Below are 26,155 nucleotides of genomic sequence, written 5' to 3'. Positions count from 1 at the left end.
ATATAATATAGAAGTACAAAATATTATATGTAGAGTGTCCTTTCACACTTGATATCCAAGGGGAAAAACCACATGGGAAAAAGTGAAGCCCTGTTCACACATAGCACTACCATAAGTGAGCATATGCCTACATATCTAAGGTTCCTGCAATGGTCTAGATGCTATGCATGAATGATGTGCAATATGCAAGATGCTTTTTGATGCAAACCCTAAGGTTTCTACTAATTGTATATGCATGAATGAGTCTCTTTAAGTGGGTTAAGGAACTTAGACTGACTCACTGACTGACTGACTATGGCTGAGAATGACCTACGTAGCTCGTGCCTGACTTATCCTGGACTGAGGATATACAATGGGGTCATAGCGTACGACAAATATCATCCTGAATGGAACTAATACTGTACAAATGTCGCACTGTTGAAGATGAGCCAGCTTGTCACCATGCACTACAGTGCAGAGTGCATGTGATATTCCCTCCTGCTTAGTTTGGCGGCACGTTCATGGCTTCCAAGTAGTCCGCCAAGAACTGGGGGTACTCTTGAAAGAACTCCTCGTCTAGCCATACGGCTTCGTGGGTACCTCGATCTTGGAATTTCGTCTAGAACTGACATATCCGTCGACCGGAACCATTGGACTCCTTGTGCCTCCCATTGTCTAGACCTACTCATGGAGGATGTGGGGAAGCTACAGTGGGTGAAGAGGGTGGTCGCACAAGGCCTATACATTGTGAATTTCTTCACAAAGAAGGTAAAGGTGCTCGCTATGTTTCGCGAGCAAAGCGACTCGGAGCTTAAGAAGCCCTCTTCCACGTGGTTTGCCTACATGTGGCTTCTCTTGGAGCGGCTATACGACGTGCAACCAAAGCTCCAAATGACCATGGTCTCCCCGGATTTCGTTGCATGGATAAGAGAGGAGTTGGTGACTAGTGCGGACAAGGCCTGAGCCATTCAACGGCTATGCATGAGAGAGTCCATTTGGCGCAAGGTGCGTGCCATTGTCATTGCGGTGACTCCCTTTTATAGGGTTTTGCGCATGGCCAACACGGAGGGCTCCACATTGGGACTACTCACCTACTTCATGCGAGAGGCTCTAGCGGAGATTCGTGCGACCACCGTGCTTAATGAGGAGGACCCCAACATTCCTACGGAGGGGATCAGGTAAACCCATGTCCCATGTTTTCAAATCCCCTTTTCACATCTCTTTCTCGTTCCTTAAAGGCTTTAAAGTGAATTTTTTGCATTCAAGGGATCCCACCGAGCCTCCACCCACTGCAGAACGCAATTCGATCGTGGCACTTGTGGAGAGGAGGTGGCGATGGATGCATAGACCTATTCATGGTCTTGCGGCCTTGTTGCATCCCGCCTACAAAGTACCAAGAGTCTTCCCCCGATGAGGAGCTACTTTCTGATCAATATGCCTACTTGCCAAGGATACTTCCCATCCACGAGCAAAGAGACTTCCTCCAAGAGCTCATTCGGTATAATGATCAGAGGGGAGCCGCTTTCACGAACCCACTTTTCTCGAGTAGGGAGTCAATGGTCCAGCCACTTTTTTGGTGGGAGTCATTTGGTTATCAAATGGCTCACGTACAAAAAGTGGCTTTGAGAGTCATGTCACAGGTGACTATTGAATAAGACTTTTAACTTTAAAGTTTATAACTTTATAGTATATACTCGAGAGTCGTAACTACTAACTAGTTCTTACATTCTAATTTCTAACTCTCTTATTTTTCATAGGATTGCTCTTCGGGGGCATGTAAGAGGAACTACTCACTCACACACACAAAGATACGAAACCGTCTCAACACCATGCAGTTAGAGCGGCTTGTATATTGTCGTACTAACATGCGCATGGTGGAGAAGATGCTTGACATGGAGATCTCCAAACACGTAGAGATCTCCAGAGTTCAAAGCTCGACTCATTAATGATGATTCATAAACACAGAACTAAAGTCTAATAATTTATATATGTTTGAACTTTGCTTTCACGTGAATGTCGACGAGGTAAAGGGGTGAATGGGTTGGAGGAGGTGAAATATAATGCAGGCTGCCTTGGAAATGGATGCAAAACAATTGAAAGATGAGAATGTAAAACTCCAAGCGGGCCCAGAAGCAACAACCTCTCCGTGGGTTGAGGTTGTGAAGAAGCAAAAGACAACTATTACCCAGCAAAATGCCATCATGACGACAACATTGGAAATCAAAAACACAAGAAAGCAAAGGAGCTAAATGTAAGGGTCGTCCCACACCTCATGAAGATGGGATGGGATTATGCAAGCAAATGGGTGTCACAAGAACTCCCTTTGTAGATGCATGGCGAGTCGGGAAGGACTTGTTGAGCGAACAACCCCTCCTCCTTAAGTTTAAAGACTCTGAATCACGGGCTGCTTTTCGGGGGGGGGGGGAGGAAAGAGTCTCTCAAAGCTACCAAGGCATACGTGGGGGGGGGGGGGGGGGGGGGGGGGGGGTGGGATGGCCTCAAACCCTTGCTAGTGGAGCCTCACACCCTTGCAAGTGGTCCGTGGAGCACAAAAAAGCTAGAATGGTCCGAGTCGTGGAAGCTCAATAGACGGTTTACAATGAGAGTAGGTCATAATTACACACAAACGTCCCACGTGACGGCGCAAGGTCTATGAGAACATAGACAAAATTCACATGGCTATATGGAATTGCAATGGAACTCTATGGTCTAACCTAGGAGGTTTTGCAGAGATGTTCATAGGAAGAGATACCATCTTTTACAAAAGAGTCACCAAAGCCCAAGGAGAGGGCTAACCAAAGTGTCTCGATATGCTTGGGAGTCATTCTTTAGAGAGAAAACACACTCCAAGGTGGTTCGCGAGGAGTAGCATAGTTGTTTCGGCTTCTTCTATGCAGGATGCTCACGATGATTAAACAGGATGATAAGGCTTGGTTTATGTTGATGCGTTTAGCCAAGTCTAGCTTGAGGTTGATGTACATTACAGTATGCCACTTCCTACTTGAGAAATCGCCTTTTGCATGTGCCTTAATACTGAAAGGCGAGTCCCCATATTTAGCATTGTTTGCAGACATTACACAGTTCTCCCAACAAGAAGATGTTCTATACCTAGATGAATCCAGGAACATGTCCAAATTCACCTTTTAGGAACGTGCATGTTATATACTCATGGTAGTCAACCCACAAGACTATATAACTATCAACTCCATTATGCATAGTATGGACCAGATACTACAACATCCCCACTAACGTCATCAGTGCCCAATAGTGGGTGTAGAACTCTATATGAAGATATGCTCTCACACACGCACTCCACACACACACACACACACACATAAGAGCATATATTCACACAAAGGCCTTGCTATTGAGTTTCTGTCAAACCTCCGGAGATGCAGGGTTGACGCAACCATAATGAAGCCGAGCAAGGTAAGTAGCAAATAGAAAGAATTAGTACAGCAAATAAGTAGTTGATAGGACAAATGCACCGCCAAAGATAGAAAGAATAAGCACAATATCAACTGGCCGCAACTTGGACGAAAAATTCACAATGTGAAATATGCACGTCCGCTAATACGGCTGAATTATATACCTAGATGAATCCAGGAACAGGTCCAAATTCACCTTTTTTTTTTTGAAAAAGAGACTTCTATTAAGTATGAAAAAATTTACAAAATGGAGATTTCACACCAAGCAAGGTGGAGATCTCAACCAATCACGAGCCCTGTGCTGCCAATAGGGTTTCCAATGAGAGGATGTGAAAAAGATACCAATGTCCCACTCTAACTGGCCGTGCTTCCTCTCCGCAACCCTCGAAGATCCCTAGATTCTGGCCCAGGTAGCCATAATGGTGTGAATAATATCACTCCAAATCCTGTAAAGACCCTGAGAAACAAGAACGGGAGTACCCTCAATGGCCTCAGTGCTTCTAGCCTTCCAGATATTCCAGGCTGAGATGCTAGCAATAATCTCCCAAGAGCTGTCTAACCTCTGTGCCGGCGGGACAAAGTGTGTGAGTGGCAAATCCTGAAGACAACACTGCCGAGCAATTCCTTGCCTAACCATAATGGCCAAGCTCCTCTCAGTCCCCTCGAACCTCAATTGAGGCCCAGACTGTGTCAACCAAATGATAGAACCAAAAGAAATGATAGTATCCCTCTTAATCCTACCAAAGAGGTGCACTCGCAGAACAAACCCTCTGTGCTTCCCTGCATTCCCATAAACAATGGTAAACTGACTCCGAAACTCCTACACATCTAGGGCATGCTGGGCAAGCACCAGTAACAGACCTCCACTGATTGGCCAGACCACCATGAAGAGAAACCCAAATAAAGGAGGAAATATGTGGCTTCCTATAAGAATGCCACAATCTCCGCCAAAATACCCTCTGAATGTCAGTCGAAATGCCGTAAGATTCCCAATGGGGTCTAAGAGTAGGGACACTCTGATTGTGTCCCAAGATAAGATGTCTGGCATTCCGCACCGTATAACTGAAAAAAGGCATGCTTTTCAAAGGGTTACAAGCATCCTTCCACTCCCACTCACCGGGGTCCCAATGCAAATTCACCTTTAGGAACGTGCATGTTATACACTCATGGTAGTCAACCCACAAGACTATATAACTATCAACTCCATTATGCATAGTATGGACCAAATACTACAACATCCCCACTAACGTCATCAGTGCCCAATAGTGGGTGTAGAACTCCGAATGAAGATATGCTCTCACACATGCACTCCACACACACACACACACACACACACACACACGAGTATATATTCACACCATAGTTGTTTCTCGTAACGGTACGAATGGTATCGTACCGTTCGTACGGTACGATACCGTACGATATCATACAGTATCGTGTAGTACGAGTTTTCTTTTTTTTACCCCAAAAAAAAATTTCCTTGAAAAAAAAAATATCCAAATGCTTTAAAAAAAATATAGAAACCCTGCTTAACGAAGATCCCAAATGCTCGCAATACTTTGCAACTTTCGTGTCCACTCAGTATTCCATATGGGGTTGTTGAGAGACCTAAAAAATCTGGCGAGGTAGACTGGTAGTGTACACTTGATTGGTAGGATAAGAGAATCTTGCTACATCACTTGGAGATCCCTGGTATAGGTAGGCTAGACAGTTAGATTCTCAAGTTATGTACGAGGGAGAAGATTTGGACATGGCCATTTTGATCTAGAGAGGAGTCCCTAAACCTATCACCCTAGATGCACTGCTCGTATTTGTGCAAGGACGGTCCCTTCGTCTCATAAACGCTACACTGGGAGACCTTTGGTATTGCATTACCCATTCAGGTTCTTTTTTGGAGACAATCGGGAGATCCAACTGGGAGAGACACATATCCATGTTCTGGTTCCTCAAGCATTGTAGACTCCTCCCCTCCCAACCTTCCCTCACATTCAAGCTTGAAGCTCCATAGGTTGTAAGTGTAAAAAATAAAAACCTTATTTTATCGTACGGTATCCGAAAATTTCATATCGTACCAAAAATTCTCGTACGGTATCGTATTTTCGTACCGTGACAACCATGATTCACACAAAGGCCTTCGTACTGAGTTTCTGTCAAACCTCCGAAGATGCAAGGCAAACCCAGCCATAATGAAGCCTAGCACTAAGGGAAGTAGCAAATAGAAAGAATTAGTTCAGCAAATAAGTAGTTGATAGAAGAAATGCACTGCCAAAGATAGAAAGAATAAGCACATTATCAACTGGCCGCAACTCAGACAAAAAATTCACAATGTGAAATCTTCATGTCCACTAATACAGCTGAATTATATACCTAGATGAATCCAGGAACATGCCCAAATTCACCTTTTACGAACGTGCATGTTATATACTCATGGTAGTCAACCCACAACACTATATAACTATCAACTCCATTATGCATAGTATGGACTAGATACTACGACATCCCCACTAACGTCATCAGTGCCCAATAGTGGGTGTAGAACTCTGTATGAAGATATGCTCTCACACACGCACTCCACACACACACACACACACACACACACGTAAGAGCATATATTCACACAAAGACCTTCATATTGAGTTTCTGTCAAACCTCCAAAGATGCATGACAGACTCGGCCATAATGAAGCCTAGCACTAAGGGAAGTACCAAATAGAAAGAATTAGTACAATTGATAGGGCAAATGCACCGCCAAAGATAGAAAGAATAAGCACAATATCAACTGGCCGCAACTCAAACGAAAAATTCACAATGTGAAATCTACATGTCCGCTAATACGGCTGAATTATATACCTAGTCGAATCCAGGAACAAGATGATGTTCTCTTGTTGGTGATTTTAACGCACAAACAGCCACGGAACATATCCCAATGTATGATTTCCAAGATGATGCCATCATGTTGTCCGATATTGATCTCGATGATATGGGATTGAAACGGGCCCCTCATAATACACCACCTATTCTAGCATATGGGAGACACTTTTTAGGGATGGGAGCCATGCATGAGCTGATTATATACGATGGGATGTCTCATTGGCCTATGTCGGACAGCCTTGCTTGCTTCCCACTTCTAGCACACTGGATTATCTCATGTACTCTCATACCACATTTCTCAAGTTTCACCACTCCCCACTCCCCCTTTCCCCAGTTTCTACTTTCATTCATATCCATTTTCACCATGATCGACACCACATTTATGAGAATCACCAGTATCTATGGATTAGGGACCTAATCTAGCGGAGTAAGGGGTAACGGGTTAGCAGGCAGATATGTGGCTAGGGTTCATGGATTGATAAAACACGCTAAATAGTAGTTTAAAGCAAGTTAGCTATTTATGGCATAGTTATCACTATATAAGTGAGAGCATGGGTTATTATGAGAACAATTGTGTGGATGCACCACTGCAGGTCTGCCTTCGACCAAGAGAGCAGACATGCTGAATTTACGTGTTTAATTGCATCAATGGGATCAAGTGTTTTGCAAAAACCCTTGATGCCCCAACTAATATAAGTCCAAGTGGGGGGCCAGCAGGGGTTTCTCGAAACACTTGACCATTAATGCAATTAATGGCCAGAATGGTGACAAAGAGAGACCTTGCGGGTTGCGCTGTACAGTAAAGGTGAAGCCGCAACCAGCTTCCATTAATCCACAGCCAGCTAGCGGGATTTGGCGCACATGTATGGGTGGGTGACGGGAGGCGATGATGCAAAAAATACACACACAGGCCATTTCACAAAACGATAAGGTGTTCTTTACAATTTTCAGCATCGAAAGAAATGAAAAAAAAAAACGTTTTTGGGGCATAATCCATGCACAAACGTACGGATCATATATATCCTTATGCGTAGAGAATGCAACTATGGTCAGCTGAGGGTGTCGTCACATCCCCTTCGAATTGAGACACAAGGAGGGCATCCCACTGGAAAGACGGGTGTGCAGGCTATGTAGCACTGGCGACAGATGAGGGTGTCGTCACATCCCCTTCAGATAGAGACACCAGGAACAGAAGGCATCCCACAGGACAGATGGGTATGCAGGTTATGTAGCATGGTGGTGAGAGGGAGTCAGAGGAGCACTCCATACTTAGATACCCAAATTACTATGAGATACGGGGAAGTTATCACTGTCTCACGAGGGAGGGGTTCCGGCCTTTGTCACAGGTGATGTGACATAGAGATCGGAAATGCCTGGGACTATACCTACTACAGCTGACGCACCACAGAGACAGACTAGTGAGGCAGCAGCCTACGAGATGCGATAGCACTTCCTCGGTTCAATGTGGCCCATAGACCCTTCGATCTTATATAGACGTGGCAGTGGCATGAATTAAAAAGATAAGAAACTCAAAGAGCATCTCCACCCAGTGAGTTTCTACCATTTGCTATAACTAAGCTTAAATAACAACCTGAACTCTTTGAAAAGTTAACATGACTGTTTGAAAACAGACTAACCTGAGATTTGTGACAAAGAAATCCAGATGCTGTTGAAGCCTTCTCGAGCCAAGAGGATAATCAAGCAAAAATTGCAACATGATTTGGCTGCAATATTGCCGGACCACTGCAACATGACTTGTCACCATAAGCTGAGAAACTCTGTTGATGATGTCATAAAGCTCCGGGACCAGCAACTTCCGGCCAACAATTGCCTTCAGTAGGACCAGCCCAGTGTTGCTTTCTGCTGTCTCCAAGTCGACAAAAACCGGGAACTGCAGGATAACACGAAGCTGCTCTTCAGAAACATGGGCACCCTTGGCATGTTTCAAAAGAGAAACAAGGACATTGAAGCAAGACTGTGCAACTTGGGTTTCACCCTTTCCAATCCCTTGGGCCATCACAAGTAGCATTGTGATAAGATCTTCACTTATTAGCCCGATGGAGGGCAACGGCAACCTCAGCAAATGGCACAAGCATTTCAGTGCCAGACCCAGAACTGCTCCATGCTTAGACTCAATGCAGGCTCGTAGAAGAACAACCATTGGGTCCAACATAGATAAAACAAAGGGGTCTGACTTGTTCATCTTAACCCGCTTCAAATGTGACTCCAGTAAGTAGAGAGCAAACTCTGTAATAAGATATTGATTGAGAACTGTCCCCTTGTTCTCATCACTTGTAGAGGCCTGTTGCACTGCAGTTTTGCTCTTTACATCAGACCTAGAGACCCCAGATTTTTCATCAATAATACCGTCTTCTACCAACCCATGAACAAAAACTAAAAGCTCCTCTTGTTTCAGTGATGGATTCAGCTGAATACCCAATGCAAGCTGCCTCAGGACCCTCTCTATCTTATCCTTTGTCTTTGGGATCAAGGCATCCTTCAACCTTCCTTTCACTGGTTTTAGTAGAGTAGCTCCATGCAGTTGAAATGTCACCATTTGAGCAACCAGCTTCACACTTTCATATGACCCAGTCCTTTTTGTCTCCTTCATCTTGAAAGCAATCTTTTCCACTTCCTTCTCCTCTGCTACGTCTTCGAATATGTCATTTCCCAGCAAATTTATTACTCTCTCAGCACAGTAGTCGATTTCCCCTACCTTCAGCTTTGGAAAGACTTTTGCAACCAACGCATTCAAGGTGAACCCTAGTACATGCACCTCATAACCTCTTTTTAAGGATCCTTGCAGCTTTTCCACAACAAATCCAACATATCCAGCCCCTAAAACACCCACAACAGCAAGGAGGCCTGCCCTGGCCTCATCTCTCACAGCCTGGCTTCGGTTTTTCAACAAATTGACAATGCTTTGTATGATGCGTGGCAGTTCAAGTTCCATAACTTCCTTAGGCATGAGCTGCAGCACCTTCACCACGGCAAGCGCAACAGGAACATTGATAATGTTTGCCTTGGACACCATCAGCTTAATAAACTCTGGGAGTACACGAACTTGCAGCTGTCTCTGTATTGCCTCTGGAATATCAGAGTCTGTATTTGCTTTGCCATCCAGATCTGTAGTCAGACTTTTCAACTCTAGCTCCTCATTGTCACGCTCAAGGCATAAATCTTGTTGTGCAGACATCCTAGCTTCCTCAACCTCAACCATCTCTTGACTTCCTTCACTAGAAAGTGATGCCTTGTGAAAGTGGAACTTGTCAAGTATAGAACATAACAACCTTATCATTAATTTATCATGCTCGGGATATGATGTAATCATGTGAAACAGCCGCATCAGTAAACTATAATATGGATCCCACTGTAGCTGTGCAGCTATGCATGCTAAGACCTCCACTGCAGACTGCACAAGGTTTCCATCCTTGTCTCCTTTTCCTTCAAACAGGGAGTTCGTGAACAGTGGCTCAAATATTCTTACAAGAGTTCCCTGCATCACAATTGCAATGAGTACTTTTCTCTATTTGATGCAATAAGCAATAAAAATTAGTAGGCAGAACAGGAGCACACGAACTGGCATACACCCCCCAAGTTGTGCAGACGTGTATATGCAGGTATACGTGTATAAAGAAGTCACACACATGCACACATGCATGCGGGTAATTAAGTCTAAACAAACCTGTTTTAAAAGTCCTGTTGATTAGTTCTTTTTTAAAAGTTTTGAAGTTTCAAAGGTTCAAGAGTTTCAGACAGGCTGCACACACTGAAAACACCTTGGCCTGGCAGAAATGCCCATGTTTGGCAGCCCTTGGCAGCTCTGTAACCGCCCTTGCCTGCCCTATCAGTGAAGCCTGGTCATCAGCAGGTTCACCAACTATCCCATAGGGACCTTCAAAAGGGGCATCCTGGAGGATCCTTCAGCATTCTTTTCCCCCAGAACGCAGCAGATCAGACCAGCCCACGGACACACTTGACAAGTCGAGAACGACAAATGTATTTTTCTAGCACGATGATCAATCAAGGAATCAAAGCTCATGCACTCGATCCTCCAATTAGTTGAAAAAAGGCATATGCACAAGGCAGACTACAATCCTCATGAGAGGTAGAGGGAACGATCCTCTGAGGAGGTCAACAGTACAATGCAAAAAGAAGGCGAGCTCCCTCCTTGGCGAGCCGCTCTCAGAGGGAGACTACATCAAGAGAGCAAAAAACGCATCCGCTCTCCCCAGCACGAATGGATGGTCTCCCATACCTATCATCCTTCCCTTCTTGGCAACCTTTTCATTGAAAACCCTGCCTTAGGTCTCTAATTCCACTCCAAAGTGTAGTGTAGATTTGTGCATCTGTTCCACTTGTCCCCTAGCCCTTCATTCCCTATCCCTGAACACTTTCTCTAGTCTTCTTTTCCTATGTATTGAGTCTGGCATCCTCACTCCACCCCTTGGATGATCATTATCCACCCCTTGGATAATTGCCATCCCTTGGAACCATTTCTTGAAAGCCTTTCCTGGATCATGCAATGGAGTGGCAATGGTGGCAAAGTTTCTAATGAACCTCTTGTAATAGAAGCATAACCCCAAGAAACTGCACACCTCATGTACGGATTTCAATTCTAGCCAATTCTTAATGGCCTCAAGCTTTGTTGGGTCCATTTACACTCCTTCCATAGACACATTGTATCCAAGGTAATGTATTTCTTCTAAGAAAAACTCACTCTTCTTTCCGTCGATGAACAACTTGTGCTCTTACAACTCTTGGAATACCTTAGCTAAATGCTTTCTATGTTCCTCTTCAGTCTTGGAAAAGACAATGACGTCATCAAATAAAGTGCCTACATGCTTCCAATGTGGCCTCAAGATCCGATACATCATGCAGTTGAAGGTAGCCGGAGCATTTGTGAGTCCAAAAGGCATCACTAAATACTCATACAATCCAAAAATAGTACGAAAGGCACTCTTGTGAATATCATGTGGCTGAATCCGAATCTGATGATAGCCACTCTTCAAGTCAATCCGACTAAAGAATGTCGCATCTTCCAACCGATCCAATATATCATCAACCCTTAGTACAAGAAACCAATTCTTGATTGTAATCTTGTTCAAGACTCTGTAATCCACGCACATGCGGAATGAGGCATCTTTCTTTTGCACTAGAAGCACTAGAGAACAAAAGGGTGAAGAACTAGGCCGTATTAACCCCTTTGATAGCAAGTCCTGTACTTCTGTCATAATCTCTTCTTGTTGAACATGATAGGCATTACTGCCACTGCATCACCATTGAACACTTGCTCTGCATGCAAGACCAGTCCCATCTCCTTGGGTTTGATACCCAACTATTCCGCAAGCTCAATGGAAATGAAATTATGTGTGGCTCCCATGTCTACCAACACTACAGCATTCTTGTCCCGCACTTCGCCCCAAGAGAGGCATAACTCTCTAGCCTCGGGTTCCAAAGTGTTTCCCAATATATAAGGAATCCCACCAACCAATGACTTAGACATTTCCTTGGACTTCTCTTGCTCTCTAGGTCCCTTTAGGACGATCTCGACATTGGGCCAACATGTGTCCCTCTTTGCCACATCTAAAGCATTTCCTTGCAGTAGATCGCTATTTGCTCATTGGTCAAGTTGCGTTTTCCTTTGTAGGAGTTTGGAATACCTCTCACCTTCATAGACTGAAACCTATTCTTGGAGTTCTCATGTTTCTCAAGTACCAACGACTTCTCTTGCTCTCTAGGTCCCTTTAGGACGATCTCGACATTGGGCCAACATGTGTCCCTCTTTGCCACATCTAAAGCATTTCCCTTCCTTGCAGTAGATCGCTATTTGCTCATTGGTCAAGTTGCGTTTTCCTTTGTAGGAGTTTGGAATACCTCTCGCCTTCATAGACTGAAACCTATTCCTGGAGTTCTCAAGTTTCTAAAGTACCAACGACTTTTGATCTCCAATACTCGTCTTTTTCTTTGGTTTGCCTACCATGGAGACCTTGGCAGAATGCATCAAATCTTGGATGGTATCATTCGGGCATACATTCACAAAATCTTGAATGTTGTCATGCAAACCAGCCGATACTTTCTTAACTTAAGACTTCTAAGAAACCTCCTTAAAAGGAGGAATCTTGAGATATGCATCCCAAAATTTCTTCTTGTGATGATCAACTGTCTCACTTGTTTCCATCCGCAATCTTTCCCATGCAAGGTGCACATCATCTTCAAACTTCTTAGGTGAAAACTGATCATAAACTGCTTATTTAAGTCTTTCCATTTCTTGGGAGGCGTTCTCTCAAACAAGGATGTTATGGAATGTCAAGGGAGTGAGAAATTATCAGTGCACCCCACCATGCATTGGTGATCTCCGTAAGATGTAAACTAGCCATGCGAATCTTGGATGACTCCGAACAGTTTTCGGCAATATCAAACTGGCGGATAAAAGTGACGGCTTTGTCTATGTAACCATAAGCTCCATCATATGGTGTAAACCACACCGTCCTTCCTCCACCTTTGAGCTCCTTAGCTTTGCGCTTACCTTTCTTCCCTTTCTTTCCATGCCGTGGAGAGGGTGACCAAGAAGGGGAAGAAGAAGAAGATGATGATGATGATGAAGATGAAAGGCTTGATAAAGGAAATGGGCTCCTCGACCTTTTCCAACCATGTCGGCTTGAAAAAAGATGAGAGTGGACTGATTTGGAATGGCTCTTCTTTCTTTTGATTTTCAGCCACATCCTCCTTTGTTGGTTGCTCATCCCCTTTCTTCATTTGCTCGATCTTCTTAGATAGTAGCTCAAAGATTCTCATCAAGTCGGGATCTTGGAGAATAGTGTCAAAATTGGTTATAGTTTCTTTGACCATGTGGGTTCTTGGGTCTTCTTGGTTTTGCTTTCCACTTTTGGTGGCTTGGTCCTTTTCTTGGTGGTGAGGGCTTCTCATTGCTTGAAGAAAAAGCAAAAAGCACTGTGAGTAAAGATCGTTATCCCTCATGGGAGAGAGATATAACCATTGCTCTGATACCACTGTAACAAGTCTTCGTAAGGGCTATGGCACGGATACCTATCTTATCTTCAAGAAAACAGCAAATTCAAGTGTAAAACCTTAAGAAAATCTGAAAAATAAATAAGAGAGAGAGAATAGAGAAAGAAGACACCACACTAGGGGTCGGAATAGCCTTGGGCCGAAACCACCCCCACCCCCCCTCTGCATTTGAGGGCAAAGATGTAAATGTGACTCCTGTTGTAAGTTGCGTATACATATACAAGGATATTTGGATCACAAGAGTTTCTTGATTGGTCCTTTGCATGGATCTGATGTATTGTTGGGGCAAGCACGCCCTAATACTCGTAAAAATTAGGTGACCAAGAGAATCACCTTGATGCAGAGGCTAGTTTTACAGTTGATACAATGCCTCATGTAAGTCATGTACAAATCAATAAAGTAATGAAAAGTCGGTTTTGTTCGTACTTTGTTTTTGCACGTGAGAATGATGAGCATGATAATGTACAAATGGATGCAATAAGTAAAGATAAGAGTAGATTTCTTAAATGCATATAAAGATTGTTTTGCTGATGCATTACTTGGGAAGCTACCACCTCAACTATATTCATCCAATAGAGGTTAAAAAGCAGGCTCCCCAAGCTAGAGCTCTCCCTCCTTTGCACTAACCTTGTGCCCCCCTACTGCTCTTGCCCAACTACCCCCTCCTTCGCCTCTTGTTCGCTTGCCCCTCTGCTACCACTCGCCTGATCCCTATCGCCACCTTCTATGCTGCTCTATCACCGCCTTTTGCGCCCCCTTCACCTCTTGCTTTCCCACCATCCTCCCCTTCCTCCGCCTCCACGGTGCCCCCGCTCCCACCTCTTCTTCTCTGCCTCTTATTCCACGCCCATGTCTTTGTCGCCCTCCTCCTGTTGCCCACATCCTCTAGCTGTTTGCCCGCCTTTTTTCCTCCCGCCCTTACAAAGCAAGTTCCTCTCGACTCCCCGTGTTCTTTCCTCTTTCCTCCACCAACACTCCTCCTCCTGTTGCCCTCCCATCCTTTCACCCGGCTTCTTCCGCCCTTTTCCCCTTCAAGGTTTCCTCCTCCTGCCGCCCTCCCATCCTTTCACCCAGCTTCTTCCGCCCTTTTCCCCTTCAAGGTTTCAACATCTGGGTTATTGTTCATTCGGCGAGGTTCGGCTCTCTCTGGTCTTCACCTTTGTGGGAGGACTCCATGGCGGCCGCTCCGTCATCCACAACCCAGGTTGTCCCTCCTTGCTTATTCTCCAAAGGGGACCTCCAGCTCTTGGCATCAATAGTCTCCTCCCTGCTAGCCTCTTCATTGGTTTGCAAGCTCGTGAGAAGCCACCCAACACATGGTCAGCTTCAGGATTTTCTTGAGACAGCCCTCATTGGCGAGCCCGACAAAATCACGGATATTCATTTTCTTAGGTACAGCTACACCCATGTGGAGTTTGACTCTCTCGCAGTGGTTGACAAGGTGCTTGGGCGGGGTCCCATCGAGGTACGCACAGCTCTGGCATTCTTCACTCTATAGCACCATGGCTTCGACCCCACATCCGACCCCCTTGCAAGATTGTGTGGCTTCCCCTTTATGGTTTGCTTCCCATGCCTCTGCACGGAATATATAACCCTCCGGCAATCGCTTGGTCGTTCAATTGGACAAGTCTTGGAATCACCCCTGACTGCCACCTCTATGGTGGCTAGGGCAGCTGGGATTCCCTCCATCAGAGTATGCATTGTCTCTCAAGAGGCTCTCTTGTAGGTCATCATGCTACCCAACCTCCTCCAAGAGGGGCTGATTCCCCCACGCATGGAATATTCCAGTCTCCCTAGACAATGCTTCATTTTCAAACAAATGGGACACCTCGCCATAGCTTCATTTTCAGAAAACTGGTACACCTGGCCAGAGCTTCCCTCAACATATCGCCCGCCGAGGATGCCCCTCAACCCCGCACAAAGACCTACTTCGAGTCTCCCCAATAGGAGCGGAGGAGTCCAGAGGCCAATCCCACCCCTCTCCTCAACCAAATTGACAAGTTCTTGTCCATGCAAACCCAACGTAACACCACCAGCGTCCCCAGCGACAGGACCAGCACACAAAGAACACAGGCTGCTGGCAAAACCAGCACTGCCACCTTGTCGGGAGGAAACACCCCCCCCCCCCCCCCCCCCACACACACACACACACACGGCTTGTGTGGCGGCGGCCAAAGGGCCAGACTCGTGAGGCCCCCAAGGCAACGGTACCTATTGGTAACTGTTATGAGCATGTACCTCAAGACCAAGATCTTAAAGGAGAGACAGCCCCACCCACCTTGCAGGAGGGTCACAATTTCTGTGTCCATATCCCGCTCCACATGGTTGTTGATCGGGCAGTCCGCCCCACCCCCCCCCCCCCTCTTCATTCCCATCTCCCTGCCGCAAAATTAAGCCTCCCACATCAAATTGGAGCTTCTACAGTGCCATGGGAAGGTCCAGCCATCTACATTAAGATATTATTGCCTTCAGCGACAAAATTTACATCAACACACCCATATGAGTTCAAGGGGAAGTTTTTAAACTTCCAAAATTATCATTTTCCTCTTATGTTTGAGTCATGGCATAGTCACAGGGGACGGAAGGGACGGACGCTTGGAACAGCGGGACACCAAGTCAGGACGGAACAAGAACGGGGACGGCAGGGGACGGTCGGGCGTCCCCTTGGAGGCGTCCCTCACAAGGGACGGGTACGGGGACGGCTGCAGAAGCGAGGACGGCAGGGAGCTGTTGCGCACTGTCCGACTGTTTTTTGCCAGTTTTTTTGGCAGTTTCTAGCCGTTTATGGCTCTGTTTGGGTGGCCGTTTGGGGATGCCTTGAGCCTTGAGGCTTGGCCTATGAGGCTTGGGCCTTGAGGCTTAGGCCTTGGGCCTTGGGCCTTGGGCCTTGGCCCTTGCCTCTCTCTTGCCTTGGCCTTTAGCCTTGGGGCCTTGGCCCTTGGCCCTTGCCTCTCTCTCTTGCCTATCTAATATCTATATAAGAACAAGGCTACAAGCACACACACACCCCTTCAACTTTCAAGGCTTCAAAGTTCAAGCCACTCTCTCTCAACTTTCAAGCCTCACGCCTCAAGCCACACTCTATGAGTGTATCTAGATTCTACTCTCTCTAGAGTCTAGTCTCTCTCCCTCAAGCTTCTTCTAACTTCCAACTTCCAAGTTCCAAGCCTCTCACACAAGGCCCTACTCTCTACTATCTAGACTCTCTCTCTCTCTCTCTCTCTCTCAAGCCTCTTGAGTCTTCCAACTTCCAAGCCTCTAGGCCTCTCTCTCTCTCTCACGGACAGAGATTACCAGACTCATCCGTCAGGATTTAGTTCAGCAGGACATTAGGAGGACATGGATACAGCCGACTGAGGAGCTGGGCACGAAGATGGCTTTCTACAGAGAGCATTTTCTTCAGCTCACAGCAGATGGTTTTGTGATCAGACCCAGTTACATGGATGTACACTTGTCTCATGCAGTACGATGTGCTATTGGTCAGATTCGCACATCCTCACACCAGCTTGAGATTGAGATTGGCCGATATAGAGGTATACCAGCTGAGGCCAGGATATGCCGAGTATGCCATGGGGAGCCAGAGACAGAGCTGCATTATATATGCCATTGTACTGCATACTATGAGATACGTGGTCGTTTTCACTGTTTATTCAGAGAGGGTTTTGGACCACTTTCCAGAGTCATGGGGTACCAGGACCAGAGGTGTTTGGGATTGTTCTTGCTTGAGCTGCGGAGACATAGAGATAGCCTGCTTAGGCGCACAGAGAGCCAGACTCAGAGGCACATCACAGCAGCAGCAGAACATGGATACCGCCCACACCAAGGGTACACTGATTGATCGTGCGATTGAGCTTGGGTGGTCCAGACGCCCACGACTACGGAGGAGGGCATCCCAGCATAGACGGAGGTTGCAGCGGCGGATTCGGATTATTCTTGCAAGGCATGCCGGACACCCAGTCAGGGTGCTGACCACAGAGGATATTGAGGAGATCCGCCAGTGTCCGATGCGGCACATATTATGAGATGGAGGCACCTCCATAGTGTACCCCTCCGTCCCACATGATATTGTATCCCCTCACTATATTCCACTCACCTCCATAGCGTACCCCCCCTCACTATATTCACACCCTATAAGGGTTTCTGTTTACCTTCCAATTCCAGTTTCATTTTCTAGGTGCCAGTAGTATCATCTTTATTTTTCATTTTCTGGGTTTTTTTATCTAGACATTGTATCAGATCCACCATGATGTAACTTTTGGTCTCATAGGTCATTATGGCCTTTTGAAGACGTTAATATAACATTTCATTTCTCTCTCTCCCTTTCTCAATGCTCAAGGCTCAAGCCATCTTCAACCATCATACCATGGCATCCTCCTCACGTGCCGGGGCTTCCCGTAGAAGGACAACGGGATGGACATGGTGGAACTACACCCCATCCACTCATGGAGGCGGTTCTCGGCCATGGGCATGCAAGCTTTGCCCGTACCGGCGAAAGGGTGGCACCGACAAAGTGCGAGTCCACCTCCTGCATGCGAGTGGGAGAGGTGAGGTTTTGCACGAATGTCACACCCGAGAAGAGACGGAAACTTCTTGACAAGCTTGCCATCTACGTGGCAGTCGAAGCGGCAAGAAGGACACCACGAGTGGCCGTGGATCCCGCGACGATGGGGAGAGGAACTCAAGCCTCTACAATGGAATCATGTGGTGGATCGGGATCATGCACGCCATCACCTTCACCATCGAGTCAGAATGTTGCTCCATCCACGACGCCGGCACCCTCCATCTCCACGACCTCTCAACCAATACGTGGCCCACGGCGACAATCTACACTTGGGGAGAATTGGAACCCCAAGTTGAAGGAGGAGGTGGATATGGCGGTGGCCCATTTCTTCTTCCACGACCACATTGCCTTTCAAGCGGCTAGGTAAGTGCAATCGATCATTGCCAATTTATCATTCATGTTTTCATCATCCTAGTCCCCTTCTCATTAGTAAATTGCTTTCTTAAATAGGTCGGAATACTTCAAGATCATGGTTAAGAAGATTGGGGAGTATGGCTCAACCTATACGCCCTCCTCATCCGAGAGCTTGCGCACTACATTGCTCGAGAAGGAGAAACGCATTGTAGAGCAAGCGGCCGACAACACAAAGCGGCAGTGGGAGAGGAATGGAGTCTCCCTCATTATGGATGGATGGAGTGACACCTGCAAGAGGAGTATTCATGGCATGGTTGCATATTCCCGCGGAGAGATGTACTTCATCTCATCTCATGATGCATCCGGCACCAGGAAGAGCACGGATGTGCTTGCGGCAAAGTGGGCTACCACCATGGAGATCATTGGCCCCGAGCATGTAGTGGGATTTGTTGCGGATGGGAAGCCTTCCAATAGGGCGGCAGGAGCTATACTCCAAGGTATGTATGGACATGTCACGGTGTCCTTTTGTATGACTCATTGCCTAAACAACCTCTTCAAGGACATAGGGGCATTGCCATGGATCAGCCCGCTCATTGAGGAGGCCACCATGGTCTCCTTTGTCCTCAATCACCAAAGACTTTGGCATGAGTTCAACAAGAGGTCCTCTCTCTCTCTCCTCAAATATTCCGACACCCGGTTTGCCTACAACTTCCTCATGTTGGGCCGGTTGAAGGATTGTAGCGGTGCTTTGAGGGGGCTTTTCCTTAGCGAGACAAGTTTGTCGACATGCAAGAGTCCCGTACAAACACTAGCCAAGAGTGTAGGTTACGGGCAGATGACGCCTCTTGGTGGGAGCGTGTGAAGACCACGGATGCTATGGTGAGGCCCATAGTCTACCTATTGAGGATTATAGACGCTTACAAGTTTACAATGCTTGAAGATAAGCAAATTATCTGAAGTATAATAGCATTGTGCATGAGCACACTATGTGGCAAATGCTTTCCATGTGTGAACTTGTTTGTCTTGCATGGACATAGGCTCAATTTAATGCATATGAATGTCCACGAGACCCGAGACACCTCGAAACCCGTGGATGCGTGTGCATACTCCTATTTGAATCTAACATATTGTATCTTATGTCTTGCAAATGGTAAGTATTGGTTTTGGTCTAATTATAAAATTCAGTTGTCTTATAACTAATGTGAACGGTGTAGTTTCACAAAACACTAAAACCTACGCACATAATAAATAGGGTGGACAACTTATGAGTTGGGGGCACCCCTTCCCCTTCATTAAGGTCAGCAGCCCACCACATGTCAAGTAGCATGTTTGGGCACACAAGGGGGGACACTTGTCAAGAGGCTATTTGACCACTTTCTTCCCTCTTCTATACATACAATTTTCACCTCAAATGTTTTTTACTTCTGACTACTTGCTCTCCTGCATTATCCGTACAGTGCAAACGCACACATGGACATTGGCACATACAACCGTGCAGAAAGGCTCCAGACATATGGATGATGCAAGGGGAACCTTGTTGTACCTACACACAACAATCCATACAATCATCCGGCCACTAATGTAGCAGAGGTACGGTGGAGCAAGCATGGGCGCAGCTGCACAATGGTCAAACAAATCAATACCAATCCATACATGGAAGAAAAGAAAACGGAAAATAATTTTTTGTATAAAACTTTGTGCAAAGTTCAAAAGGAGAAAACGTGAGATAAGTAATATTTTTAACACTGAGAGCAAGAGAAAGGATCGGCCTTTTACACTCTTGACCTTGATTTTCCTGCCTTCGACACGAGAGCACCTTATCTTGTTCACTCTTCTTCTCTATCTTCCTTTCACAATGGTGGAACTTGAATTCAATGATGAGTCACGATGTCGTGCACGTAACAACGAGGAAATCAAGGAGCAGGAAGTTGACATTGAGGATGTCATGAAAGCTGATTTTGATCAGCTTAAGGAGGAGATGCAATCAATACGTACCCAACTTGAGTTGTTCCAATGTGCCCTTGTGAAGACTCCTCTTCAACAAACCCCAAGATTGATAGCACCTTCTTTTGTTCCCAATATATTTGGGGGTGACAACACTCACTTTGAATTTCATCCATTCATTGATACCAAGAAGATTCACATGGTAAAGCTTTCCTCAAAGGGAAAGCCTTGACTTGGTGAAAGAGTAAAAGTAAAACCTGAGACATGGGGCAACGTTTTCAGGCTGAATTTGTTCAACTCAAGGACAAGCTTGAGGTTCAAACAAGCTAATGAAGCTTGAGATGCAGGATATGACTCTTGACAAATATGTGCAGAAAGGTCGTGACATGGCTGCCTGTGATACGCACATGGATCGGCACACTTTGTGTAGATTTCTTGTCCATGGATTGTCGGGCAATTACCAAAATGAGGCTCAAAGGAACCTCAACAGGACAACGGAGGAGGCTATCCACTTCACTAAGATCTTCGATGATACTATGGCCGGTAACATAAAGAGTGTCTCCAAGACGAACGAGCAAGGACATAGGGCTAAATGAAAGTTTAAACCTCGGAAGGCCGTCCAAAAGCAAAACAATGCCAATCCGCTAGCTAAAACATATAACGAAGTGACTTTGCATTATTAGAGAAAGCCAATGTTTCAATTACAACCAACAGGGCACAAGCATAAGTTTTTCCCACAGGCAAAGGGTGATGCTAAAGCGGCAAACGTGACTAAAGTTAAGGGTAATCCTAAGTTTACTTTTGTTGATACTTTCTTGTTAAAGCATTAGTACTAGATAATCTTTACTCCTCTTTATATAGAGGAGTAAAGATTAAAGATTATAATCTATATCTTTATATAGATTATCTATATATATATATACATACGTGCGTGCGTGTGTCTTTACTCCTCTTTACATAGAGGAGTAGGTACTCTTAGTTGGACTGTTGCAAAAAACATTTGTAACAATGTATGCATTTATTTTCTCATACCATGCTCTAGGAGCCTGCACAAGACCATATAAATCTTTTCGTAACCTACATACTTTAGATTCATGCCCCTTCTCAACAAAACTATGAGGCTAAGATATATAAACCTCCTCATGTAAGTCACCATTTAAGAAGGCAGTCTTGATATCCAATTGATGTTATACATTCCAACCATGATGTACTATCAATGCAATGATTGTAACATTAGTTCCGCACTTTTTAGTCCCACTGATCTAATCCATATGCCGGGTCAGACATGGAGAAGACTGTTGAAATCAGGGCATTGTGATGAGCTATGGTGGATCAAATACTAGAATCAACATCATTAACAAAGTGATTAGCAAATAATTAAGACGTAATTAGTGGGTAATTAACAAATAGATTAATGTAGGCATGGATACTCAAAAACCAGCAAATTCTCATTAGGGCAATGCCTCAATTTATAGAGTTTACATCCAAGCATCTAATCCCGCTGATTTCTCCTTGATTCACTCCACCTCTTTTCCCTGATTCTCTCCACCTCTTCACTTTTCCCAGAATATCTCCACACTTCCCAGAATATCTCCACACTTCCTAAATCTTCCCATGCTATCCTTTATTCTCTCCCAGTAGATTCTTCTCACCTTTTCACAGGTTCTTTCATATTTACACATTCTCTTTTACAACCTCTAACCAAGGGCTTGTTCCCGCACACACCCTATTCACTTGTATTTTCAACAAAGACTATAGTCATCTTGTTTAACCTTGGAAGTACTCACAATTCCGTGAATGCCAAATTGGTACAAAAGTTGGGGGCACCAACGCAATCAAGTGATCATGTCTATCGGGCAAGACATGGACAAGTGTGGAGTAGATGAGTGTACCAATTACCTATTACAATATAGGATTATATCGAGCGTCTAGATTTTTTGAATATGAATCTAGATAGGGTAGATCTTATTTTCGATAAAGAATAGTCTATATATACCTAGATGAATCCAGGAACATGCCCAAATTCACCTTTTAGGAACGTGCATGTTATATACTCATGGTAGTCAACCCACAAGACTATATAACTATCAGAACCAAGATGTCCATGTGGAATGGAAGGATCATACCATCTCCTTTTCATGTGATGGTATCCATTTGTCTCAAGAATGATTTTGTGGTTCAACCCTCCGCTCTTGTAAATTCAACAAAATTAAGTAATATAGTTTATAAAGTATCATGGTGTTCTTGATCCCCTTTCATCTAATAATGTGGATTTTACTTTCCATTCAATTGAGTTAGATCCATGGGAGAGAGGGGTTTCAAATAACGTCAATACGGATTTCTCAATGTTTTTCATGTTGAATTACCACATGATTCTTCTCCCACTACGCAATAGATCATAGAATTGAGTTGGTTACGAACGCTCAACTTGTGAGTATAGCACATTACAAGATGAGTTAGATGGAGAAGGATGAAATCGCTCCACAGTTGTAGTATCTCAAGATGGGTTAGTTTCACAAGAGGAACTCTCCTTGGGGGAAACCTGCACTTTTAAAGCACAAGGAGGGAGTTAGAGGACGTTTGCAAACTATAAAAATTTGAACAAAGTTATAGTAAAGAATATAACCCTTTCCACAGGCAGATGATTTGATTGATAGACTACAAGGCCCATTTTACTTTACGAAGATTGACTTGTGTGCTAGATATCACTAGATACACATTGCTAAGGAAGATGTCTTTAAGACAACGTTATGAAGTTTCTCGTGTTACCTTTTGGGCTCACGAATACTCCGTCCACGTTCCAACAAATGATGAATGATCTCTTTTGAGATTGTTTAGGCAAATTTGTTGTAGTGTTCTTAGAAGATATTTGGTATGTAGCCGTTCTCCTAAGGAGTCTAAGCAGCACCTCCGATTCATCTTGATATTATGAGGCACGAGAAGCTATATGCAAAAACCTCTAGGAGTGAATTCTTCCAAAAAGAGTTTATTATTACCATGGAAATCGGATTTCCAAGGAGGGCGTGAGAAATGACGATGACTGGATACAAAAGGTGATAGATTCTTCCAAAAAGAGTTAATTATTACCAAGGAAATCGGATTTCCAAGGAGGGCGTGAGAAATGACAATGAGTGGATACAAAAGGTGATAGATTAGCTGATTTCTCACACAAAGACAGCTTTGTTCTTTTTTTATATTCATTGTTTTCCTTCGGAAGTTGCTACAATTCCATTCTAAGATTAGATTACCATTGACAAGCCTTCTCAAAGGACGGGGATGAAAGTCCAATAGTCCTATTGATTGGAATGAAAAGCTAGATGAGGCTTTTCGAAACCTTAAGCTAAAGGTGAAGGATTCACCTTGCTTAACCCTACCAGACCCTGGCAAACCATTTGTGGCTGCGATTGATGGCAATGATTATGCTATAGGGACAACTTTGTTCCATGGCGAAGGCCTGTTACTTTTGAGAGCAAGAAGCTCAATGAAGCACAAATGAGATACCCTACTTAAAAGAAAAAGTTTTATGCTATGATTCATACTTTGAAGATTTGGAGGGGCTCACTTGTACAATTCTCTGAGAAGGCTATGTTAGACTGACGGACATTTTGGTCGGTATTGGCAGCAGATCTAAACAATGGAGCTCCAAAGATAATGATCATAGATCAAAGAATCTAACTCTTGATACATGGGTTAGATGTTAGTTCCTTATCTAGAATGGATTGTTGCTCTAAAACGAAAAGGTGCATGTACCGGATGTGAGGGAGTTGAAAAAGAGGATCCTCATTATATGTCATGATACTCTGTCGGCAAGTTATCATGGGTTGCAACGAACCTGTGATCTGCTAGAACGCACATTTTACTAGCTGAAGTATGTCTTAGACTGTTTGGAAGTGTCCTCGGTGTCAAGTGAAAAAAGCCAAACGCCTTAAGTCTGGAGGATTGTTACATATACCTAGTGAATCCAGGAACATGCCCAAAATCACCTTTTAGGAACGTGCATGTTATATACTCATGGGAGTCAACCCTCAAGACTATATAACTATCAACTCCATTATGCATACGACATCCCCACTAACGTCATCAGTGCCCAATAGTGGGTGTAGAACTCTGTATCAAGATATGCTCTCACACACGCACTCCACACACACACATAAGAGCATATATTCAACTTTATTGTGGGATTACCTGAATCCAGCAAAGGACATGATAGTCTGAATGGCTCCCCCTTGACCCCTATGCTCAGGGGTGATCCAATGTACTCGATCTACGGTTGGATGGTGAGCTTGAGCCTGCCGAATCTAGTATACGTGTGTTTAGCTAATCTTGGAGAGGGTTTGGTCACAACAAACTCCTAACACCACTGCAAGTCTGCTGCCAACAAACTTGCAAACCAAGGTCATGGCTTCTAGTGAAACCACCGAGCTAGAAAGGAGGAAGAAATCCGCTCCTAAAAGAACACGGTGGAGGTGCAGCCTCAGTCAGGGTGGATGGAGTGGCTGCAATGGAGTCCTCTGAAAAAGGAAAGTGGCTCACCAAATGCCAAAAGAAGAGCACAATGCTACCAGGAGCAACCAAGACGGAGGAAGAAGGCAAGGCGGGGGCTAGACCCAGGGGAAGAAGGGGGAGTTGCTGCTAGCAGGAGATCATGACTCCTAATCATTCCCAAACCCGGTTCAGCTTCCTAAGTTTCATTTAACAATAAAATCATACTAAGGCCATGCAATTTGGCATTAGACCTACGCTAAAGATGTTCTATACCTTCATAACTTCCTGACAAGCAGCACATGGTTTCATCTATAATATACAAGCCAAGTCTACCCTGCTGAGAAAGCCAGTTACACACACACACACTCATGCGCCCACACATGCACACTCACCCACCACACACCCACGCACATACATGCACACACACAGGGCACATATGCATGCATGCTGGCATGAGCACAAGCACACGTGCAGGCATACCTGGGAGAATTTCCTTGCACTGCATAGTTCCTTGAACCTTGACATGGCTCTTATTCTTCGATGAGTCTACAAAAGAGGAGTAGATCATGCATTGAATCTTTTCTAAAGAAAACAATTCCTCCATTTTCAGACCCAGTAAAGCATGCTTTGAGAAAAACATTGACAGAAACACACCTGAATATGATTAATATTGTTGAAAAAATCCACTTCTGCATCTGAGTTCATAAGAGGAAGAAGCTCGCTTAAAGGAGATATAACATGTAGATTCGAAGCCATCTCTCTGAGCAACGCCACCCACTCCTGCAGCACAGAGATACAAAATTTGAGAAGGGACCCCTTTAACAAAGCATCCAAGGTTGAGCTGAAGTTCCAAGAAGTTAGTAAGCTTACATCAAAATAGCCTGACTAAAAGCTCAAAACTTGGAGTGCTTCCCTTTTGACCATAAACAAACATTCTAACAGCCCAACATGCAACCCAAACCGTATTTACCAGAAACACCCGATATGCAAGCACTTCTTACCCGCCGTACGGTCAGAGAATCCAAGCCCATCGATCTTCTGATATTGGGAAGCAGCAGCTTCTGTACAGCCACCTTAACAGATTCAAAGTCCCAACAAGCTGGCAAGCTGCTCTCATCAAAGCAAGTTTCCATGCTGTTCACCATGGTGAGAGATGTTCTCCCATTCATGTTGTTCCCATCAACAACTTTCTGGTGTACCACGCATATTGATGCCAAAAAACGAATGAAAGCAGAAAGACAATTTGAAGCACTGTGCCTAATTGAGATGTCATCAGACTTAACATCATAAATCGCTTGTGAGATAACTAGCAAAGCCTGGTTGTAAGTCAATTGTCCAAAGAATTGGGCAGACGGCTGCCCATAAGCCTGTAATCTGCGTTCGTAATCATACTCTCCAACAGTAGATGTTGATATTGCATTGAGGTCAGATATGAGTCCAGCCTGTCCAAAGCAAGCCAGAGATACAGTTCAAAAGAAAAGGAATATGCCAGCATCTTAATT

The 26,155-nt window shown here is 44.7% G+C and overlaps 1 protein-coding gene across 2 annotated transcripts in view; it reads right to left on the bottom strand.

Moving 5' to 3' along the window:
* The window catches only part of LOC147635431 (ARM repeat superfamily protein), a 75,192-nt gene that overhangs the window by 17,793 nt on the left and 31,244 nt on the right, over positions 1-26,155 (bottom strand). For both annotated transcript variants that reach the window (XM_086802691.1, XM_086802692.1), the window contains 4 exons: positions 25,655-26,095; positions 25,308-25,433; positions 25,134-25,199; positions 7,915-9,773 (listed from right to left, as the gene is read on the bottom strand). In XM_086802691.1, coding sequence (XP_086658817.1) covers positions 7,915-9,773; positions 25,134-25,199; positions 25,308-25,433; positions 25,655-26,095 — 2,492 coding nt within the window. The remainder of the gene's footprint in view (positions 1-7,914; positions 9,774-25,133; positions 25,200-25,307; positions 25,434-25,654; positions 26,096-26,155) is intronic.

This window comes from Cibotium barometz, chromosome 9 (assembly GCF_041138505.1).
Source record: "Cibotium barometz isolate CiBa-2024 chromosome 9, ASM4113850v1, whole genome shotgun sequence".
NCBI classification, from domain to species: Eukaryota; Viridiplantae; Streptophyta; class Polypodiopsida; order Cyatheales; family Cibotiaceae; genus Cibotium; species Cibotium barometz.
The sequence above is the reverse complement of the archived record's forward strand: the minus strand, read 5'-3'. Positions and strand labels throughout refer to the sequence as shown.